The following is a 24,269-nucleotide window of genomic DNA, read 5'->3' on the forward strand; positions in this document are numbered from 1 at the left end:
GATCTTTACCTGACCAGATCAAGGCACATTGCTTGCTTGCTTGTCCCTTTCTCCCCACACATCCTTGGTTTTCTGGCTGCTGTTAATGGTGAGCTTTCTTTTGAGTAGTTAAGCAGCCAACATATTTTATAGATTTCGTAGATGATGCTTTCACACTTAGTGACATCAGTTGGAAGGATGCTCTGAGGCTCATTGATATTGATCTATTTCATTGAGTCTTTGAATCGATAATAAAAGTAAACTATTTCCAGCTGTGATGTGTACATTAGCTTGGATCTGTAGGACTCTTCCAGCACAGTTGTCTCTACACCTCATTTGGACAATTTTCTAGGCACTTTCTGCCTGCTTCAGAGAACTGGGGGGCTCCTCCAACAGTTTGAAAGTATTTAAGATGAGCTTGTAGCTACTTCTTGTGGCATGCCTTGTAGGGGCACACCTTTAGGAAAGCAGTGGTCTCATGGTCACCTTCCCACCCCATCCTTCCACTGTGCAGTGCCATGTGCGTAGACACTTGGGCTAGTTCAGATGCTCAAAGCAATATAGTGCAACACTCCACCTGGACTCGTTTATCCTGCTTCCAGCTAACTCAGCTGTGCCGCATCTGGTACCCAAGCTAATTACTGAAGACCTGTCTCTTATATTTCTACACACCGCTGCATTTTGCAGAACAGGCACTCGGTGAAGGGGAGCAACACTGGCAATTCGTTTCCATGAATTAACTTTCTGTTTGTGAAGGATTAAGAAGGTGAAAGGGGAAAGTAATAGAAAGATTACAGGGGTTTTGTTCATAAGGTGAGGTGGTTGAGCATAGCAGTATTAAATGCAATGGGGTATACCTCAGTAGTTCATCAATTTATAAAGATAAAGATTAATTCTATCTCTTAAACCCCAGTGGGATTTTCATGTTAAAATGTGACATGCCTGTCAGTCAAATGGTAGACATAATTGTTCTTTAAGTGACCTATTAAAATACCATTCCTTTTAATTAAAAATTGTATTTGTGTTCTCGCGCAGGCCATATTTGAACGGTAAAAACTCTTTTCATATGAGGCACGTTGCAGGTAGAGAGCTGTCATGAGCTGTGTGACACACGCGTGAAACAGGAGTGATTGAAGTCCCAGTGCAGCAACATGTGGCTTGCCTTCGGCTCCCACTGACACGGAGGGAGATGGAGGGATAAGCAGCATCTCCCAGGACCACACCCAAACCCTTTGCATTCCTTGCCTAAGAAATTGCTTGTAGTTACTTATTGTGGCATAGAAAGTTATAATACACAGCATTTGCCATAAGTGTGTCACTTCAGAGCAAATGATGGATTACGTCCTTCCACACCCCAAAAGCCTTCTTTGTGCTGTAATTAAAAAATAAATGTTGCAATGTTGAATTGGAAATATTTTCTGCCATACAATGAATTTGTTTTGTTAGGTTGCCTGGATGTAATTGCAGCGATGTCAGTGTATTAAACCCTTGTCACGGGGTAATGGTTTCCTGCCGCTACACCAGTGCCAAGGACTGCTTTGCTTAGCAGCTCTATTGCTGTTTATCTCCATCAGCGGTAGTGATTATTTTGCTTCTGTGAAACTTTTTTTTTCTTATTTTGTTCCCTGTATGCATACTATAAATTATAGTTCTGTGCGAATGCTAACCACAAATCCTAAACAGTAGGAAGCGCTGCCCTGCCAGAGAGCGGCTCTGCTGGGAGCTGGTTTTAGGTTTGCCCAAACTTGTCAGCAATCCGAGGGGAAGAAGGCGTTCCAAACCGTGAAGGTCTGCCGGGCCCCTTCTACCCATCTGAAAATTGATCCCTCTTAAACAGTTTAGAGGGCCCTCGGGGTCTTACAGCTTACATAAAAAATGAAAGCCCTTCCTGTCTTAGAGCAGCGCAAGCAGTCAATACAAAAGAGAAAAATGATCTTTTAAGTGTATCCCATTGAATCCATTATCTTGAGGGCCCGTGCGTGATGCTTCATCAAAACATCATTGTCTGTGATACATGGGGGAGAGGGTGAGGTGGCAATCAGGGGAATTCAGAGAAAATGCTGCAGTACTCTCAGTGCCACAGGACAGGCTAAATACAAGCCAGAAAATGAGAGCTGCAGAAAAACTGATATGTTCCTACTTATAACAAATGGAATTCATATTTTACATGTTTGAAACAAGCAAATCATTCAGGAAAAGTTTTGAATGTTTCTTTTGTGGGTATGAAAGCCCTGTTGGGCATCTCATACAAAATTGCTTTGCTTTCAATCAGAATACAAACTTTCAGATTTTTTTTGCATTACAATGATAAAGAAAATAAAGGAGGAAAGAAAAATCGGTGTTTGTACCATCAATGCATTCTAGCCTTGTTTTGGGAGGTAGTGAAAGGGTTGGACTGCTCTATCATGAGCTGAATTGGTGTTGAATTTCTGGTTCTTGTGAGCAAGTGTCAGAACTGTTAGTTTTTAAACACTGAAGTTTTTTTAAATCTTTTGCATGCCTGTACGAATGATTCGTATGTTCTTCTTAGACTAGCATGAAAGGAAGATCTTTGATTTCTGTTGTTCTGAGTTTGCAGTATTTACTTAATGGCACAGTGGTGTTTTTTACCAGATTATGTGGTTAGGAGTTGATCTTCTGCTGTCTGTGTTTCCTTACTGCAAATAATAAGGATGATAATAATAATAATGTTGCTCTTTGGTAGATTATGTGCAATAAAACAGAGAAAAAATCAGATTTGTTTCCAATAACCAGTAGTATCAATAATTCAGAAGAGCTGTTGAAAAAATGTATTTTTGGAGGGAAAAGGGAAGAATGAAGAAGCAGTATTTTTGAATGCAACTCAGTTGTCAAACGCACATCCTTTGGGGTGTCCTCCATTTCCTCTGGTGAAGGGTTTGCTTAAATAAACTGAGCAGTAGGCAGTGGGTGTGTGCCTTTGCACAACAACATACACCCAGGTGCTTTGTTGGCCAGGGTGATCCTAAAGGCAGAGCGCTGTCAACATTCCTAATTGGTTATTACCCAATAACGCACACCCTCCAGTGTCTTGGGACTACAAAACACTTTTTACCTAGCCTTCCTACATGAATAATGAAGCACTTCAAATATTCATCCAATTATAGTCAGCCTCTCTCTTGACGAAGTGTTGCCAAATGCAATTGGACGTATTTCTGACATAGAATTTCAGGCTATATCTGTGTTGGAAGGGTTTAGTCATAATTCTTGACTTCTGGGGAGAGATTAGATAACACCATGATGGTAATTTCTCCAGCCTCAAAAGCTAGTGTTTATTCACTTTTGCTATGAAGTTCTAGTTTACTAGCAGTATAATTTCAGCGTTTTAGAAAAATGTATTTTTTTTTTCAATTTTATACTTGGAGCCTGTCACATGAAACTGCTCATGTTCTGTTTGAAACAGTAAGATGATTTGCTTGTTCTCCAAGTGCTGTGGATACAGCTGCATATGACTGAAGTCACCATCAAGCATATGAAAAGCAGACAGTTAGCATGTATACTCTTCAAACATGTAGACTGTATTTATTTTCCTCTTCTAGTTTTTCAAAACATTTTGCTGTCCATCATGATTGGCTCCTGATATACCAGTGCCTGACTTTTAAATGGATTTTTGTCATGTCTTGCTAACGTTCTCAAAAACAAGGTCCTCATCCTTTGCAGAATATTAAGGTTTAATTTTACTTTACCAGCTTCTCCTGTGAATAAGCTCCCCTGAGTGTTAATCTTCCCTCTGGCCTTCCAAAATCTTTCGAAGGTGGTGTGCCGTATCCCTGCTCATGCCTGTTTCTAGCCCCGCTGCAGTAATGCTGTAGGGAGTCGCGTTGGCTCCAGCATGCTGCCACAGAGGAAAACCCCGTGATAGTGTCCGTCTTTTCAGTGTGAAGGAAACACACGAGTAGGGAAGTGGTGATAAATGCTATTCTAGGAACATGTAAGCTGGGGGAACGGTGGCAGGAAAGCTACGTCCCTGCTTGTATTTCCCCCCCATGGAAGACCTAACTCACAGGAAAGGAATAGGAGGAAAAACTGCTGCTTTCTGTAGCTAAAGCGTATTTGGAGGCTCCGCTTTGTATCAGGCATTCTCATTTTCCCAGCTTCTAATATTGTTGTCTCATAAAGCTGGGCCTTGGGCCATGCCCTTCATACTGGCCCTTTCTTGCTTAGTAGCTAACCCCGATAAACTCATCAGCAGAGCTACAATTGCACGTTCCTGCTTCCGCTTTGGATTAATGGTATAGCTCTCCGAAACTGAATGGATGCTGCTCTCTGGACCCGCAGAGGTCCAGCTCCAGGTGAGCATTTAATTCCCCGCTTGGGAAGTAGAAATAAAAGCCCTAATCAGGTATGTTTCATGCTTCTCTCTTCAGGAGGCTCAACAAAAGGAAGGGTGAAAAGGATGCTATTGGAAGTCGCTGCTTGTCTGGTATCATTACAAGGCACAAAGCATCGGCTTGAAAATAGAAACAGCTGGTATGGCTGCAACTTTCAATTGCATTTAGCTTCCATGTGGGTCACTTTATTTCCTATTAAAATGCTAAGTAGTTAAATCAGAGGTGTGAGTCGTCCTTCCTTCTCCGTATTAACGAAGTCCTGAAAACATGACAAACATGAAGGGCCCTAGGAGTGATGAAGAACATATAACAGGCTTCTGTACCATGCAAAAAGCATAAAGCTGATAGCGCAGTTCTCATTCAAAGAAAAAAATTAGTCATGTTGTTCTCCAAGCCTGTCCCCGAGCCTGCAGAAGCTCTGCCGGGGCATGCTGGGCTGTTCCCGATCGGGACAGCTTGGCCGCAGCTCCTCCGGGAGCATTTCTTCCAAGGGCCCTTTCTGTTGCTATGAAGGACCACAGGAAGGCGACTGTCCCTTGGCCTTGCATGCCTGAATATTTTTCTTTGCAGCGTGCTTCCGCTGGGAAATGTGAGCGGTGATGAAAGCTTTGTCAGCTGGAAATTGCAGAGGCTGCAGACAGAACAAAATAAATGGGGTGAGGTCCTGAAAAAAACAGGGTCAGTGAAATCTAGTCCCAGTAAAGGTCAAGTTTGTTGTAGCACATGCTGACTAAATGTACGTCTGAAATGAGGGCACATCCATCATAGCAGAGAGAGTTTATTTTCCTCATTGCTGTCCTAATACTATTCTGCCGTAGTAACAACACACTTGTGGCGGCATGGCATGGCAGGGCAGGGCTGGGAGGGCGGGTAGTGCAGGGGAGAGCTGGTCCCCGTGGTAAGAAGTGACTCTGCGCGGTTCAGCCGGCAGAAATGCGTTCCTGTCAGCTTTCCCTGCTTCAGAGACTGAGGTGAAACACCTTCTTTGTCTTATCTAAGCGTCCAGTGATAACAAATAATAAGCCAGTTATGTGCTCCCAAAATCAGATGTGGAATTTAATGTTGGCCGTGTTCACAGACTCTAAGGAGCAAACATGTCTTGTCTGACTTTGATCCTGCAAAGAAGTCTGAGCTGCTGTCTGCAATCATACAGTGGCTGTTTCTGTACCCCTCAGTATTGTTTAGCAGAGGATTTTCCGTGAAGATCAACCAGCCCTTGAAGCGTAGTGGAGAAATACCACTTCCTTTTGACAGCCTGTTATGAGGCTCAAGTCTTGGTCAACACTTCTCACCGATCCCTGCGAAGCTGTCGCTAACTGCCTGTGCACTACTGGCGTAGATATGGCAGACTCCTTCCTTCCTTACAGCAGTGTAAATCCCCGGGGCATATCTCTGCCAGAGGTCTTTTAACATCCAAGCAGGTAGGTATCGGCTGGTGGCAGTTAGAGGTGGCAAAGATCACTCGTGTGCTTGCGCTGCTGCCGCCCGCTGCGGCTGGAGCTCTGGGTGGGGTGCTGGATGCAGGGATGGAGTGGGGCTTATGGATACAGTAGGGCTTAGGGCAAAGATCTGACAGGGGCAGCTGCAAGCAAATCTCAGTCCTCTTGCTGCTTTTCTGTTGACTGTATCGCTGCAGTATCAGTGGTAATATCGGAGCCCAATCTGACCTCAGGTGCCTTCTCCCTCCTGTTAAAACCCATCACGAAGCTGGTGCTCAGCAGCAGGTTCTGCCTGCTGCTTCACAACTGGGCACCCAGGGCCATTTCACCTCCTGTGATTTTTTTGGTAGGCATCTTGTGGTATACACTGGGGGAAGAAAAGCTGTGCAAAAGCAAGTGGCCAAGGACTGCACTGTAGGTTTCCATCATGGGACTGTTTGATGCAAATAAATACAGACTTTCGTGCATGTGGCGGTTAGCAAGAGAATACAGTTTGATGGTCCAGCTCCATAGTCAGATTTGGTTGTTTTAAGATATTCTCTTTCTCTAGATCCTTTCCTTTCATTGTGTTAATTGGATTCTGCCTGCTTGTAAACTCTCAAAAAGTAGTTCTTTAGGAAGGTAATGGAAAATAATGAGAATGTTCCCGTAGCCCCAAACTGTTTATTGTAACATCGGCGGCTTCTGGAGAGATGGGGGTGGAGAGCTTTGATGAAACAGTGCAGCTCTTGATTACCCCAAACTATTTTCAGGCTTCTGCACCTTTCGATAATGTGGTTCTGTAGATCTCCTGTAAAGATAGTAGAAAACAATTATATCTATGCCTTTTGGTGACGCAAGAGAAAAAAAATCAGAAATCTGCCAAAACACCTGGATTTCTGCTAAATTAAAATTTTATTACATTCAGATGCAGAGCAAAAGGTATTGGTATTAAGTAGCTACACAAGTGGAGGGGGTAATGCAAGGTTGTTGTAACATGTTTTATTTTCAGCAAGCACAGAGAGGAAGAGACCTTTTTGAAACAGTTTTCTCTCCTTGAACATGTATTGGAACCTGCATTATTCTGAAAAACTGTAGTTTTGAAATTCAGGATTTTTCTCACTAAAATGTTAGCTTTTTTCTTCTTCTTGTTGGTAGCAGAGTCATAGCCTTTTGGCATACATACCTGTGTTGGTTGTTGATCAGGGTTTTTTTCAGTACCAGTCATTAGTTAGTGCAAGCTGCAACTTAATCTACTGATACAAGAGTTGTGCGGTGGTACCAGTGTCTGGGGACAAGGGCAGATGCTGTATAGAAAGACCCTTAGGCAATGGGTTTTTTTTTTCCTTTTTTAATCCAACTGTAGTTAAATTCGGTTCTGTCTTTTTAGAGAAAGGCTTCAAAATTAAGTGAATGAGAGAATGAAAACGTACAAACTCAAGCAGTAGGCTGCTCCATGATCACCATCTTTCTGCTAGTTTAAAAGCAGTGCTCAGCTTGGTAGGCAACTTCTTGTTTATTAGCAGGCTGGAATTGCCACAGGGGAATTTTGGCTGTTGGGCTGTGCTGGTTTCTACCAGGAAGATCACAACAGAGGTAAGATCTATATCCTCACTGTTGTAAATCCTTCAGACTGATGGAGTTATGCTTATTTGACTGTTTCTCCACAGATCGTTTCCCGTTTGTTTGCCTGCATTCAGAATTTATTAGTTGCTACATGACAGAGCTGTCGTAATTTTTCAGCTGTGCGATCACCAGTGAAGCGGTGCACGAGGCGTACGTGGAACGAGATCCAGTCCCGTGTAGGTGGGCTGGCCTGGGCTGGGCTGCCCTCCCTCGGTGTCTGTGTCTGCCCATTGGCTGTAGCTCAATCCTAGAGTCAGCTCACTTCAGCACCCTGCTAAAATACTTGAGGCTGACTGCCTGCATTTAGGAAACGGCGACCCTAACACACTTGCAGTGTCATACGACTTCGGATGGCACTCTTCTGTATTTCCTCTGGTAAAGCTGCATCTCGGGAAGAAGCTAGAGAACAGTCAGCCCCTCTGTGTGAGGGTAACCTGAATTGCAGGGTAAAACAGCACTTAGATTAAAAACGTTACAGATTCCCGTGCATTTTAGGAGCACTGCAAACTATTGCTCGCAACTTCATATCATATAAATTTGTTATTTTTTATTTAATAAAGCCTAGTTTTCCATTGAAATGAGTATCTAGGAAGAACAGTGTTAAACTGTGTTTAATATATAGATTTCAGTACAGTTAGTTTCTGGTCATTTTGTGAGTGGGATATGTTTGCCTTAACATGGGCAGCTAGTGCCCGTGCATGGTCCCAGCCTGGACTCTTGTGGCTGCTCCAGGAGGGCAGGAGTCTGCAGTAGTGTCCCTGTGCCATCCCCCAGCCCTTTGGGAGTCCCAGAGATGCCCTAGAGCATCTCAAGTGGCACCAGCCACCTGTGCTTAAGCAGCTGAATCACATCCTGGCTGTCATGTATTAAAGGCATCATGTTGTAACATTTAGTTTTGTCATGTGGTATTTTTGAGGATTTCACTGGCTGCAATTATAGCATCTGTTTTCACATACGTGGATTAATTATTCCTTCCACCATTATTTATGGGGCTATATTGCTTCTGTACTGTATCTCAGTTCTCTTCCTTTCTTCTCTCTTTACCTCCTCCACAGAAATACATCTGCCATACTGTTGGGTTTGGTATGGCTGCAGGGATGATTACACCATGACAGCATCTAATTTAATAAACAATAAAGCCGCTGTTTTGTATATGTAAAGTTTGTCAATGGAAATAATGTTATCTGTGTGCTTTTTATCACCCCCACCACCAGCAGAATGTGCAGGCGTGACTTTGGCATTTGTAACCTATGCATTAAGCGTTATTTATTGCTCAGAGCCACTGTCTAAGCTGTTTTAGGTGGACTTTCCTGTCCTCTTAACTGATTAGCGCACAGGTTTTGTATTAACTGATTTGGTTAATGGTGTGATTTTCCTAGTTACTGAAATGCTTAAATCATTTCAACCTCTAGCATGGAAGCAGTTAAACATGTAAATGTATGGGAATGAGTTATACGGGTATAAACATGTCTCTCTATGTAGGCACATGTGTGTGTCCACACTAAGAATCACAGCAATGTAACTGTAATGTATATAAGTCAGAGTTAACCAAAACAAGAGCAGTGTACGGTCCTTTGTTTCTCATACTAAATTCTGTGCTCATAACACCCCCATCTTAGTTGCCTCTGTTGTGTATGCTCTCATGCTATCTGGATTGCCTTTCTCAAAGAATTTATAATCTAGAATGTTAGCTTGGAAGTACCATTTTCGGTCTAGGTGGAGGAATCTGTGAGCAGGTGTGCTAAATAGTAAAGAGAAACACAAATGTTCAAGAGAAGTATAATAAATGTGTTATTGTATAGCTGGCCTTGCAGCTTTTCTCTTTGCAATTAAAGTCAGCTTTATAGGAAAACATTATTAGGGCAGCCAGGATGACCTTAGTTTGTCATCTTCATGGTGTATGTGTAGTAATACCATCTCCAATACATGATTACCTGCTGCTGTGCACAGAGGGATGTGGTGCTTAATTAATAAACAGGTCATCAGCAGCTCCTGTTCCTCCTCACAGTTCAGCATGTGTCCTTGGGTTGTATTTTCTGCATATTATTGGAGTCCTGTTCTGAAAAGTCATTCCTGCATGCTTTCTTTGCAGCATTCTTTAGTCTAGTACCTTCTTGCTTCATTCAAAGGAACTCAAAAGATAAGGCAGGCACGCTTAGTGGTAGCATCGTGCAGGAAATCTGACACACGCTTGGACAGAGTTCATTTCTCCAGGGCAGCCCCCATCAGCCTTACCTGCGTTCCCTTCCTGAAACCCCTTCCTTATCCGTTAGACCTTCTCCTACTCCTCCAACAGATGAAGCGGGGGTCCCATGGGCAACAGCCTGCTACACTCTACAACCCTGGCTTCTCCCCAGATCACGTGCTGCCTGGATTGAGGGCGCTGTCAGAAAACAGTAGGTCATTAAAGACCAAGTCTAAAGTGCAGAGGGAAGTTTGCAAATGAAAGTTGCAGGAGTGTCTCTAATATCTGACATATCTTAACTCGTGAAGCTTGTTTTGACTACCTTAATGACGTTCTTTATATGTGTATTTTTTTCCTTTGTCTGTTCTTGCAGGGCTTTAAAAAAGCAGGCTGAACATCCTTTCCACCTTTCCTGGCAAATTTGTCTTGTGACAGTCCGAGCCCAAGTTCAGCAGCAGGGCTGAAACCTGTTAATCTGTTTTACAGGCTTCTGCTGCACAAGCTAGCAGTAGCAAATTGTTGTCCTCTGCGTGAACTGCACTTGAGAAGGATGTTACGAACTTTGCAAGTGACTTTCACGGGTATTTATTGAGAGCAGAGGAGCGAGGATGTTTGGGAATACTTCATTCCATTCTGGGCTCTGGAGGATGGCGTTTTCTGGGGATACAGGCTCGCCATAGTTAACAGCTAAAGGTTTTAGAAGCACTTTCTCTCTCTGAATTTTATTCATTAATGAGAAGCTTTTACTTAGGCTTTAATGTAGAAGTGGCCTCTTTCCCCATAGGATCCCCCGTACAGCACGCAGAGGTTAGTTGTACAATTTCTTGCCTTTATGGGCTGCAACGCAGGAGGAGTCTGTGCAACTCTTGCAAAGGGAAGGGCAAGTGTGTTCTTGTCGTGCCTATGGAAACGTGTTGTCCTTTCTCTTGGAGGAGGCAGCAGTTAACAGAACAACATAGACAGGATTTCTGGCTAAGTAGTCAGAGTTGTGAAGATCTTGGAAAGCTTGATTCGTTATGGTTTCATTGCAATGATTGTCGTTTACAGGGGCACGGGCTCCAGGCATAATGAAATGTGATGCCTGGTTCCCAAAGTAACATCCTGGAAAGGGGCAGAGTTAGTGATATCACAGCGCTTCTCACATAGCATATATGTGCTTAACTGGGGTATCTGTTGGTTTTGGATCCAGAACTCATTTTGCTGCTACTTTTCTAAGGGATTTCATGGAGAATCTCAGAGTGTTTCCTAATTTCCAGTGTTTGTGTACGTGGAAATCCAGTACATGGATTTTTGATGCTGAGTCTTCTCGAGGGCGAGGGTACAGAGCTGAGAGCTAATAGTGGTTTGAATGAAATTTGTGAAAGCTAAAGCTCATTTGTACATGGATTTTTGATGCTGAGTCTTCTCGAGGGTACAGAGGAAATACTGAGAGCTAATAGTGGTTTGAATGAAATTTGTGAAAGCTGAGGGGCAAACTTGATGTATGAAGGAATACATCAAAGAATTTCCCCATTCTGAGAAGATTTTTTTGTTGGTTGTTTGGGTTTTTTTCCAACATCCAGATTTTTTGAAAGGGAAATGGCTCTGGTAGCTTTTTCTAAGTTGCTTTAACAGTGTTCTCTCTTTGTGGAATCTGCATTTACAGGTTTATCGATGGGGATTTGAAGATGGGTATTGCTAATGTCTTTTTTTAAGAAAAATTGATAGGCTCAAAGGAGAGTGGGTTGGAGCTGATATATTTTTGCTTTTTACTTAAACATGATCCCGAGACACAAGTCCTACTTTTTTTACATTGCTGCCTGCGAAGGGGTTCAGTGTTCTGAATATATAGATTGTCATGGCCTTTGGGATGTTGTTGCATCCACCGGTTTAGCTACTTTCTGGCTTTTGGTATTGAACAATAAACACTCAGGTTCTGCTCATATCCTTCATTATCTGTACTCACAGCAAACCTGGCCATCTTAAACATGATTAAAATATAATTCAAAAGTTATTAGCTAATTATGACGCAAAGTACTTAATTTGTCATTGCACCCTAATAACTTAAAGGTACTCCTGATAACTTGGTAATAACCGTGTCATAAGCAAAAGGACACGGTTGCTACTAACTTAATAGGCAGCTTCCCTCAAGATAAAACATAAATAACATACCTCAATGAAATTGGATTCAAGCTTAGTAAAATTATCTTGGCAAGCAAAGAGAATATTTGTTAATTTTTCTGTGAAATGTTATCATTGCCAAGAAAACTTGGTTACAAAAAACAGAGATGGAAAAAGTATTTGCATGAATAATTGATTTAACATTTCATTGCTTTAAATGATTTTAGGAAAAGTGGTTTTGATATGCTCTGGAAAACTAAAAAGTTTTTAAGGACTTACTTGCAAGATACCAAACACTGTAGGAGATGTGGGGCTTAGAGGCTTGCCGTCTGCTCTTCAGTATATCCAGTGCGTGAGCGAGCCTGAAAAAAAAGCGCAAGGAGAGATGGTGTCGTAAAGCATAAAATACTGGTGGTCAAGCTGCGGCTATGGAGCAGCGGGTGTGCAGGCGAGCCGTTGTGTGTAGCTGCTCATTGCCTGATGTCCTCACAAATGGCTGAAGCAAAACACCTCTCGTGGTGAGAGGGACGGCGGCAGGTATCTGCAGCTTCCTCCCCTGCTCTGAGTCTCCTTGACTTGGCATGCAGGGTGGGTCAATCAGAGAGCCGGCCGGTCGGAGAGGTGTCTCAGGGTCCTAGAGGAAGAGAGGGGCTGTGGTACCACTCTGTAGATAGTGGTCTGGCTGAAGGAACAGCCTGTTTTGGGATTGCAAGACTTAGGTTTTCTGGAGATGGGTCTGTATGGTACCCAAAGGGCTTGAGGGAGTGCTTGGTGTCTGGAGACAAGCAAAACTGTGAGGGTCAGGGATAGACGGGATGTCTTGGGAAGTGTCATCAACTTCAGTGTCTGTCAGATGGAGGAACCTCACTTTGTCAAAAGTGATGGGGATTGCGGGGATGAGGATCCTGGTTTGGGGTGGGGGAACAGCTGGAGAGCAGAGGACAGACACCCCTCAGCCACATCTGAAGCCTGTAACGCAGCCTAGAGGTTCAGGAGGTTTGGCTGCCACGGTATTGAAATTGCTTTTAAAGCACTTACCTGCCCAGCCTTGTGTGAAATGATGGAGATTTGGGTTGCAGCCTGTTCCTCTTATCTGTCTGTATCTCTTTGGTATACCAGAGAAGAGAGAGAAGGTATATGGTAAACAGAAACTCCCCGGCCTGTCATCCGCAGTCCTGGGGATAGTGCTCTCCTGGCCTCACCCTTGCTGCCATCCTGTGATGTGGGAGATGGTTTCTATCTGTCCACATATATAGTTTTCTGGACATGAGTCGCCAGCTCTTGACACCCCATCCCAACTATTTATTCCTTTCTTTCCTAAAATGTCAGCGTTTCTACACGTGCCATTTGGGTCTGGGTGGATGACAGTCCTGAGTTTGGGAATGGGGGTTTGAACATCCTGGGAGAAGGCTGTGACAGAGCCTACGTTTTTTGGTCTACTTCTGTTGGACATTCAGGCACCCTGCACCCACCATAAGGCTGTCAACCAGTATGTTATGTACATCGGGGCAGTTCCTGTATTAGCTGTATTTGATAGTGTAATTACTACTTCTGGTGTGAATCTCCTAGGTAGCTAGATCACCTGTTTAGCAGGGAAAATACAGGGTTTAATTTTTCTTGGAAAAACTTCCTTTTCAGGCAAACAGAGGTTAGGGTGTTGCTATTGACTTCTGGAGCCTTAGCCATCCATTTTTTAGTTCACCCCAATGTTTCCCGTGACCCATATATCCTCTTTTGTTCGGCTGTCGTTTACTTACACGTCTCATCATCTCTATGCTCATCTGCGTCGTAGAAAGCCATAGTTAGGTCTCGTGTAGGTAGCATTCCTGCAACATGACTACACAGTGTTGTGCAATTTATTCTTTTCCAGTTAATGTGTCAGTTTGTCCATGTGGGTTAGATCCAATGACTATTAGTTCATTTTGTAATACATCTGATTTGCTTTCATCTCTGCTCCTGGTGCTGCCTCTGATCAGGCAGGTTATAGCAAATCCCAAAATCCCATGTTTCTTTTTTTTTTTTTTTTTTGGTCTCCTATGTGTTCCCTGACGGTACCACCCGACTCATCATTTCAGATCCTTCCCATCTGCTCCTCACATGCTTTACTCTGCATTTAAGACTATTTACCACTTCTTGTCTATCTCAATTTCTTCTAAATGTTTTATTGGCCCTCTGAGCTTGCCCTTACCTTTTCTTTTGCTTCCATGCTCGAATAACAATCTTAAGATGTTTGAAATGATCTCCATGTAAATGATTCAGTTCTTTAATCTTTAGCAAATATTTCCACAAAGGTTTGACATCCTTCTACTTGGTATCTGGGATTTATCTGTTCTTTAAAATGCCATGTAACATTTTCTTTTAAATCTCATAAGAACTGGTGTTTTAATACCTCCTCCCGTACATCCTTCTTGCTCTTTTATTTTGGCCTCTATATAAATACCTTTTCTATAGAAGGTTTAATGAGATTTTAGGTTTTAATACATTTTTCCCCTGTTACCTTTGCTTTATAATCATTGTATTCATGCCTCTTCTGATAATGTAGGAACTGTCTGTGCCAAGGAATTCCTGAGACTCATGGACATGAAACCTTAAATTAAATGTAAGGAGGATGAGATAAGAACAAATTATAATAGCACTGAGAGCAAGAGATTACAACAGGGTATTTGGTTAAAATGTGGTTTTCATAATATATGTTCCTGAAAATTGCAAACGTATTCTGTTATATCATGTTTATGAGCCAACTTTTGTTATGCAGAGTTATAAAGATTGCTAGGTATTTGGTTACTGTGGATCCAAATGATGTGAGGTATTAAAAAAAGAAGAGCAGGTTGTTACCGTCATAATGGTCCTCTGAAAAAAGAATAGAAACCTCATCGTTCTTTATTTGGGTAGGACAGCATTTGTCCCTGGTGTGGATACCTCTTCAAATGTACTAGCTTCTAGGGGACAGTGCAAAATTATGTAATTTAGACATACGAGGAAGTAAAATTAAATAGCCATGAGATGAGCATACCATTTAATAGATCTAATTTATAATGGGCTCTTATGCAAATTGCCTTTGAGCACTCAGTAAAAGAAAATGAAAAGAAATTAATAAGGACAACGTGGACTAAAAAGTCTCAGAGAAAAAAAAGTAAAAGCCTATTCCAGCTCACTCTCCGCACACCCCAGAGTGTTAAATAAGCATTCCCATTAGCCACATAAATATAATGATGTGATAATAAAACTTGCATTCACTTATCCTTTTAAGGGCCAAACCCCTACTCACTTTGCCACAGTGGCTCCGACCAGGTGAGTAAGATTTCAACTGAAACACTTTTTCTTTGCCATGTCATTCATTATTGGAGGGAGGGAGATGTGTTTTCATGAGTACTTTGCCCCTTGCCAGCTGCTGAATATCCAGCCTCGGTGGAGTCCCAGGCAGTTACTTGCCCCGCCGTTAGCGCGGGCTTGCGGGAGCACGGGGACGCGGGATTGCGGGTGCCAGGGCATTGCCGATGCTCCTGCTGCTGCACGGTTCCCTCTGCCGGGTTATTAAAAGGGCTTCACACCGGGAGTTTTTCTCCCTTTGATGTTGTTCTGCGAAAGACACAGAGAGCAGGGAAAGCTGACAGCTTAGAACTCTTGAAAATGGTTTATTGCAAAAGATTTTCAGTTAGTTTTGAGTTAGTAGTGTCCTCTGATAATGACAACAGTATGAAAAATAATATGCTGAATATATTAAATAATAAGGAATCTCTGTTTTCTCTGAGAAAAGAAGGGTTTATTTCTACCTTAGATTGAAAGTAATGCAATATTCTGCATGCTTGCAGACATCAAAGCTTGCATCTTTTCCATGTTCCTTGTATCCCTTTGATTACAAAAGTGACTAACTTTAGCTCTGTCTACTGAAGCCACTAAAACAATCTGCAGAACTGTGTCATTTTTCTTAGTGTTAAGAAAGATGTGCAATATTTGACTTGTTTAATTAATATTTGCCATCTTGTTCCTAATTATTGCTGCTTTCCCAAATTCTCAACTGAGGCAGAATATACTAAAGGGAAGTCTTTCTCTTTATGTGTATAATAATATATATAAATATTTATACACTGAGAGAGCAAGGTTATAAACACTTACACTATGTATACAGTTTTGCTGCAGACTGAGTATATTTTTATACTTGACAAACAGGACTTCTTTCTGAAGAATTTGAGAAATCCTGTAAGCAATGTCATCTTCCCGTGCTAGCTCTTTGGTCTAGAAACGCTGTTATGGGAGTGCTGGTCTGTGGGGAGAAGGGTCCATCTCTGTAGTATTTTACGGAATTAAAACACTGATCTCTTCCGTGTCCTGTTGTTTTCTCCCCACTAAAACCAGGCTTGTGGCTGTACCTGTTTTGTGTCCTTGAAGTAAAACCAAATTCTCTGATGGAAGCAGAGTTTTCCACTGGTTATGTTTTCAACCCTTGAAGCGTTTGATTTCTGACAGTGGAATATGATACTTAAAGCCACAGACATTAATTATTACCCATTGGAGGTCGCGCTTTCAACCCATGGGACATTAATTTTCCTGATATACAGAAAATTCCAGCCTGTTACTTCTGAAATATTTAATTAAAACTACATTTTCTTGTAAATGGACTACAGTTTTTTATCCTTTACCCTTGATATTTAGCTAATTCTGCATATAATTATCAGCTTATTTTGCAAGCCTCCTTCAAAGCACTTTCCTGTTTGGCAATCCATTCAGCTGTTACATATTTGTCATTTTTAAAAAAAAATTATCTTTGCCAATCATCGGCCAACGTTGTCAAGAAGGAGATGGGGAAAAACATCTTTCAGGTTTTCTTGGGAAGTGAAATTATAATAAACATGACTTAACAATCCCTTCTCGTGCCAGCGGATTGATGTCTCTTAAGCATTGATAATTGCAGTGTCAGACCGAGCAGGAGTAACAGCGGAGCTATGGGTGACAGGGAGGAGAGTTACTCAAATATTATTGTATAGAAAAGTTGCCAAGCGAGGCACAGCAGAGAACTTGCCACTGTGCTTCCAGGAAGCCAAGAGTATAGGGGGAGGCTGGAGGGTGAAGGCGGTGGTGGTTCCCCAAATCCTGGCATAGCCCCATCTCCTCTCCTGATGGGTGTAGCAAATGCAGCTTAGAAGGACCATGCCACCAGATTTGGGTCCCATATTATCTCAAGTCTTTCCCTGGAGGCCACATATAGGAAGCTGGAATCTACATTTTTCCATCTGAAAAGGAAAAAGGCTTTAATTTTGTTTACAGAAGTCTCTCTGCTGGGAGTCTACCCTTCCAAAGCTATTTTAACATGTGAAAGTGCAGTTGTGTATTGCAAAGTGATCCTGGGGGGGGAATGGGAGGGGAATTGGGACTTTGCAATTCCTTGGGTTTTTCTGCTGCTGCAAAGCAGCAGTGCACTAAGGTAGCACTTTCTGTTAACTCTTCCAGCCCAGACCCAACGGCTTTCAGGTCCCAGGTAGCACTCCTGATGGTTGTGCACTCTTGTCAGCATTATGGTTTTGTCAGAAGGCTCCATCCTCTGGTACTATCTTGTTCTTCTCCTAAACAGTTAATAAAATGAAGACAAAAAGCCTAGAGGTTTAAAATCATAAAATCATAGAATGGTTTGGGTTGGAAGGGACCTTAAAGATCATCTAGTTCCAACCTCCCTGCCATGGGCGGGCACGCCTTCCACTAGACCAGGTTGCTCAAAGCCCCGTCCAACCTGGCCTTGAACATTTCCAGGGATGGGGCAACCACAACTTCTCTGGGCTGTTCCAGTGCCTCACCGCCCTCATAGTGAAGAATCTTTTCCTTATATCTAATCTAAATCTACCCTCTTTCAGTTTAAAGCCATTACCCCTTGTCCTATCACTACATGCCCTTGTAAAAAGTCCCTCTCCAGCTTTCTTGTGGGCCCCCTTCAGGTACTGGAAGGCTGCAATCAGGTCTCCCCGGAGCCTTCTCTTCTCCAGGCTGAACACCCCCAACTCTCTCAGCCTGTCTTCACAGGAGAGGTGCTCCAGCCCTCTGATCATCTTTGTGGCCTTCCTCTGGACCCGCTCCAACAGCTCCATGTCCTTCTTATGTTGGGGGCCCCAGAGCTGAACGCGGTAGATATGTAATTATAGTAGTAATTTAGAACTAGGAAAATGCTGCAGAAACCAATTACCATTATACATTTCAGTAATGACTGACTTGGCCAAATATATATATTTTGTGTGTGGATTCCATGATAGATTCCAAGACAACTTGCTTGAGTATAGGGGAAAATTAATTCTAAATGCCAAGAGCATCCATATTAGGCATAAATGTTGCTCATCCACCTAGTGAAAGGAACCTGTATTATAAGGCCTGTCACAGCTTAAATTTTGAGCATCAGGGCAGGCAGTAACAAGTATCTGAGGAAGAAAGCTTGAATTGTTCTAAGGGATGACTTTGAAAAAAATATTTTGTACCTGATCATTCTGCAAAATATGTTACAGATTTCATGTGACTTGAATTGATTCAGGCATTTCCTACAGAATTGTAAATGGCCAGTTGAGGTTAATGGGGTTTTATTTCTTTCCTAGTCTTCATCTCTCCCAGCTGGTGAGAAAGAATATGTGAGACTTGTATTCTGTTCACAACTTATTACCGGGTGTACTACCAAGGTTCCTGCTGCGGGTACAGGCATCACTTCAAACTCCGTTTGGGTTGGCTGTGCCATTTTCAAAGGGAGGGTGTATGGCTGTGGGTGTGAAGTGTCATGTGGTCACCTGGAGCCCCCGTCCATCTGCAGTTCCCCAAGACCCAGCTGCAAGCCCTGCCGTCTCCCCCTCTTTGGGAACCACTTCTGTCTTTTGCCTCTTGAACCTTTCCTGGAGATCCCCTTCTGCTGGCTGATGGATGGGGTGTCTCTTGGCCTGGGACGCTTTGTGCAGCCAGGAGGGCCGATCACCTCTGAGTTTTTGGCTTTTTTTTTTTTTCTACCGGTGGTGGGGAATGGTTGTTTCTTCACTTCTTTTATAACAAAAATAGTACGCCATGACTGTTCGTTTTGCTTGCTGTATCCTTTTCGTGAGAAGACAGAGTTGTACCTTACCTATGCTACAAACTGAGCGTGATCAGGGAACAAAAGTGCCTGTTAGTCCCCTAGCTCCATACTGATGTATGGTGATGCTATTGTATGCTCTTTAGTAACCTGCAGAGGTTTTACTGTGCTGCTTCCCAAAACAGATTGGTTATATTGGGACAAAAACTACATACGAATGAGCCTTTTCATTAAAATAATGAAAATGCAGAATCTGCAGAGTATTTCAGAATGTAACAGGTTATGACAAGGCCCTGAAATCGCATCCCAAATTGTCGGTATTTCACGCAGAGTGTCCGTGTGACGTATCGCAAGGAAGCTATTTTGAGACCATTTTGTTTACAGTTCTGGTGTTGGAAAGAATCAAAAAAGTACTTCCACATTGCACGTGCAGATGTATAAACAGGCGCACAAAATCAAACCTACTAGTTACTCCTGCTGATTTCATTGGGAAACTGCAGGTGACTCAGGAGCATTTTGCAAATGCAGAAACACAACATGTATTTCGTGTTACTCTGGCGGGGTTTTTCTTTGGAGTTTTCAGCCCTTCCTGCTGCTCTAACAAAAGCAGGTTTGTGGGGCAGACGTCTAGAAAACGTGTGTGCGCCCAGCAGTTGATGTTGCAAGAACTGTTGGCAGACGGAGGTTCTCTAGGTGGCTGTGTGGTTCTGGTGGTTGGTGGGTGGTCTCTGTCAAAACTGAGCATTTTTTCCTGATTATTTTAGTATGTGCTAATTGATACCTGCCACAAACAGTTAATTTTTACTGTGAAATCGTTACCTCACATTGAAACCTAAATAGCCTTTGTATCCCCAGCTTCTTATTCCCACAGTGTGCTGCCCCCTCAGTTGTGCCTGTCCAAGTGTTGGTTGCAGTAAATGGCATCCAAAAAAATGAACTGGGTTTAAAAACAAACAAAACCCAAGCAAACAACCAAAAAACCCCATTTCCCAAGTGCAATTTCCAAACTAAATCAGGTTCACCGTGCAGTCCCCTGGAAAGCAGAATGAAGTCAGGCAAGGGGGTTGGTGCATCTAGGGGGATGGGGTCTGCTGATGGGGAGAGATGTCCAAAATCATTGAAGGGGTGTCATATCATGAGACACGATTTGGGCAGCAAGGCTGGTGCGAGAGGCTCCTGCCCCAGCTGCTTCCCCCTCCACCTCCCCAGCAGACCTGTGCTACTTAAGTTTCTGAGGCCACACTGGAAAACACCCAGCTTAAATTGTGGTTTGAAACCAACCCTTTTCATATGAAGTGGAGCGGCAGAGCTGCTTCGGTGAAGTCGGCGCAAGGAGGTTTTGCAGCGTCAGGCCGTTTGAGCGGCTGCTGAGCCGAGCTTGGTCTGACCCTGCCGCTCGCCTCTTGTTTCCTCTCCAGAATCGGCCGGCTTTTCGATGGCACGGAGCCCATTGTCCTCGACAGTCTCAAGCAGCATTATTTCATCGACAGAGATGGGCAGATGTTCAGATATATCTTGAATTTTTTAAGGACATCGAAACTCCTCATTCCTGATGATTTCAAGGTGAGATTTCAAGGGACTTGGGTGTTTTGCATGTGCCTTGGTAAAGCAAGTATCTGGCATGTAGTCAAAACAGAGCCCTAGACGGGGGCGGGGGGGGGCAGACTTTTAGGGTATGGTGTTTGATTTCAGGTACGTGGCAAAAGTAAGTGTGGGGTTGCTAAAGTGGCATCTGTCAGCCTTTCCTAGAGTGGCATCAATCTTAAATTTTCCCCTCCTGGCTATAGCATAATGGAGCAACCTTGCCGTGTTTGACCTAGGGAAAATAAATATCGTAGGATGCTGATGGAGACAGAAAGGACGTTACAATCTGGAACTGACTGCTCGTGAGCTTTGCTGATTATTTGTCCTCTCATCTGCTTTTATGCTTCCCCTCTGATTGCAGCAGCTCCAGCTTCCACTCCCACACTGAAATGCAGAGAATGGTGTGGGAATCACAGTACTGACAAAATAAACTGCACACGTGGTAATATTTGAGCGTTAAGTCATAGAATATTTTCTCCTTCAGACTCTTGAACGCATATTGCAAGTTTAATTTTGGAGTTTTAGAGAAGTCAGGGCTGAACAGTTCCACGTTCATTATTTAGATGTTATTAAAGAGCCTGCTTTTTTTCTTTTTAATAACAAATTAAATTTGTGGTAGTTCACCATGTTAGATATTAGCCTACAGAGGTAGGGTTTCAGACTCCATGTGATGTTCTGTGTTTATCCGCTTGTAGGTATGTGGGCGTATATGTGGTGTCAGCGAAGAGAGTGCTGGAGACCGCGGTTGCCATCAGAACAGATCCTTATCGTTACTTAACGAATGTATGTCAGCGTAGCTGGCTGCACCATTAGTTCACCGTAGGAAATACAGCAATTCAGATTGACCAGGAGAGGTGATGGGGAAGGGTTAGAGCAGTTCACGCTGGTGTGCAGTCTTTAATCCCTCGCACCTGAGACAGATTTTCAGGTATTTGGGGCATAATAGATGTGAAGTTGAGTTCAAGAGCCATATTACGGCAGCCTTTGAATCATCTGCTAGAGATGCATACTTACTGCTCCCGTGCGTGACAAGGGTAGACCTACCTGAATAATGTGGGAGTTTGGAAGTAGCCGATAAGCATCATATCCCTCTTTTGAAGCCTTAGCATGGCTTTGTGCTGCTCTCAGCGTTCGTCCTGAAGGTAATCAGAAATGCAGAAAAAAGGAAAAGCCACATTCCATGCAATATAAAGAAGTTATATATGCAGAGCCTTTTAAACACATAAATATACTGTAGCTGTGCTGAAATTAAAAATGTAACTCCTGGTAAGCTCACCCAACCAACATGATGTTCGAAGGGGTGTCCTTCCCAGTTATGCTTTAAGGTGTCCAAAAGATTGGTGCTTAAAGTGAACAGTGGTACTTGTTTCTTAGAAATATATAGATTAGGTGACTTTTTTGTTACATGTTAAATGTAAGCAGCATTTTGAGCATGATTTAGGTGTCCCATTCTCATAGAGTATTTGGTTTCTAGCTCAAATTCAGGGCCATATTGACTGTTAGCAGTCTTCTCTTGTTGTCATTCTATTCCTCCGTCTTCCCTAGTTCTCATATATTGCTTTTCTCTGTATTTTCCAAATGCTCTTATGCTCTTAAACCTAGAAAAACAAGATTTTTTTTTTTTTTTTTTCAATTTAACAAAAAATGGCAATAGACAGACTCCAGATCATCAGTTCTAAATTACTTCTGTACTGGCTATGCTTAGAAATGTGTTCTCTCTGTGCTGGCATTTGAAACGATGTAGTAAACAATACTGTTGGCAAAATGGGGAGGTATTAAAAAATACTTAATTTTTAAAATGCAGTAATATGTGCAATCCATTATGCAAATATCTGAATCATTTTACACTAAGAACCATTGCAGGCTCCCTCATTTACATTCTTATACCTGTTACAATGCCTGCTAGTATTGCTGTAAGACGCGATGGATCCTAGTGATGAATTTTCTGAATCCTGATTGAATTCTGTTCCATCTGTTCCATGAGGTCATTATTCTATGACATCACTATGGGGATAAAATACGGGGAAAAGTGGGATTTTTGCCTGGATTATTCCATAGCAGGAGGGAGTTGAGCAAGCATAGCCTCCCCCTCCCCTCACGAGTGCTGCTATACCCAGTCTGTTTCAAGTGGCTGATGGTTATTTTTTGCTTGCACTGTTATTTTATTACACCTTCCTACACAATAATTACGAACTATGTCTGAAGGGTTCCAGACCTAGAGCAGCGTTAGCCTGAATAACCGTATACATTAAGCGGCACATTAGCAATGCCTCTTTCTTAACTGTGCACAGTAATATATGTGTCTTTCAGGACTACAGTTTGTTATATGAAGAAGCAAAGTATTTCCAGCTTCAGCCCATGCTGGGAGAGATGGAAAGGTGGAAACAGGACCGGGAGAGTGGCCGCTTCTCAAAGTCGTGTGAGTGCCTGGTGGTGCGAGTTGCCCCAGATCTTGGAGAGAGGATTACACTGAGTGGCGATAAGTCGTTGATAGAAGAAGTGTTTCCAGAAATCGGTGACGTGATGTGTAATTCTGTCAACGCCGGCTGGAATCACGACTCGACGCATGTCATCCGATTTCCACTGAACGGATACTGTCACCTCAACTCAGTTCAGGTAGGAAGTCACGTATGCATTTTTTGGAAGGGAGCCTGCTGGCCAGGTACCAGTGGGTTGACCCTCTTCCCTGTCGCTGGAGCATTTTGGTGAACAAAATCAGCTGGAGGCTTTCAGCTAGTTATTTACTTCTATGGGTCAGGGCTGCTTTCTTGACTTAATTCGCACACGTCATCGCCAAATCTCATTGCAAGCAAACTACAGTAGTGTTAAAAACCTGCTGTAGGAGATACATGTTTGCCTCAATATAAAGACATTGCATATTTGGAGAAACGTTTTTTTGACATTTGAATATAGGGCAACCGTTCAAGCCTGCTTCCAGTCCCTTGCCTTGCTTGTTATAAATTGTTTTCTGGCTTGATGAGAGGGCACAGGGACATCTCAAGCCAGGGAGGGAAGATGCCACATCCCCACAGAGCCTGTTGTGAGGGCATCAGGAGCTGTCCCTTCACCTGAGAAAGGTAGCGGAGATGTTCCGATTTGCCAGAGTCCACAGGAGCTCTGAAACTAAATAGGAAGAACAGAGGAGCAAAAACGTGAAGCCCCGCTCTCTTATTCTGGGTGTAACAGGTGAGAAGTGAGGGGAAAGGGGAATTAATGTGAGAAAGAGACGATGGGACAGTAGCATTGGCTAGCTATTGAAAGGAGGGCCACGCTTCCACAGAGGGAGAACACAGCCAGCGTCCTCCTTCTTCCTCCTCCTTCCTCCTGAAACAGGACCCAGTATTTCTGGAGAAGGGAGCAGCCTGCAGCTACAGGAGAAGGCATCTGTTGAGTCTTACCCTCGTAGAGGGGACTTTGCCTCAGCCCCCTCTGCTATATTTCAAACCGTGACATCCTAGGAGGATTTTGACCCTTCAACGAGACTATCAGGCAAGGCGTGTAATGTGAAGGGTACAGCGGGGGGGAAGTTATCACAGGTGTGGTTAAAAATGAGTGTGTCCTTTTTCCGGTGTTACCCGGGTCTTTTGCATTTGATAAAGACCTCTCTAATACTTCTTGAATAAATCACCGTATACTTTTTACTTTGGATGAAGAAAACATGTTCGGTCTTCCTGTCTTTGCTGTGGTAACAAAAACAAAGGCGCGACTGCTTATTGCAAATAGGGACCCATGCATTTCTGCGGTGTCAGGGAAGACCCTCCTCTTTCAGCAGTTTTTCCTAATTTTTTATGGCATAGTAGAGGCCTGTTGCAATAGGACAAGGGGTAATGGTTTTAAACTAAAAGAGGGTAGATTTAGACTAGATATAAGGAAGAAATTTTTTACGCTTAGAGTGGTGAAGCACTGGCACAGGTTGCCCAGAGAGGTGGTGGATGCCCCATCCCTGGAAACATTCAAGGTCAGGTTGGACGGGGCTCTGAGCAACCTGATCTAGT

At 43.0% G+C, this 24,269-nt stretch overlaps 1 protein-coding gene across 1 annotated transcript in view; it reads left to right on the plus strand.

Annotated features, from left to right (window-relative positions):
• Window positions 1-24,269, plus strand: part of KCTD1 (potassium channel tetramerization domain containing 1) — a 69,430-nt gene that overhangs the window by 41,872 nt on the left and 3,289 nt on the right. Inside the window, exons 4-5 of the mRNA XM_019473744.1 lie at window positions 20,109-20,253; window positions 22,585-22,890. Of these exons, the coding sequence (XP_019329289.1) occupies window positions 20,109-20,253; window positions 22,585-22,890 (451 nt within the window). The remainder of the gene's footprint in view (window positions 1-20,108; window positions 20,254-22,584; window positions 22,891-24,269) is intronic.

Source organism: Aptenodytes forsteri, unplaced genomic scaffold, assembly GCF_000699145.1.
Source record: "Aptenodytes forsteri isolate BGI_AS27 unplaced genomic scaffold, ASM69914v1 Scaffold23, whole genome shotgun sequence".
NCBI classification, from domain to species: Eukaryota; Metazoa; Chordata; class Aves; order Sphenisciformes; family Spheniscidae; genus Aptenodytes; species Aptenodytes forsteri.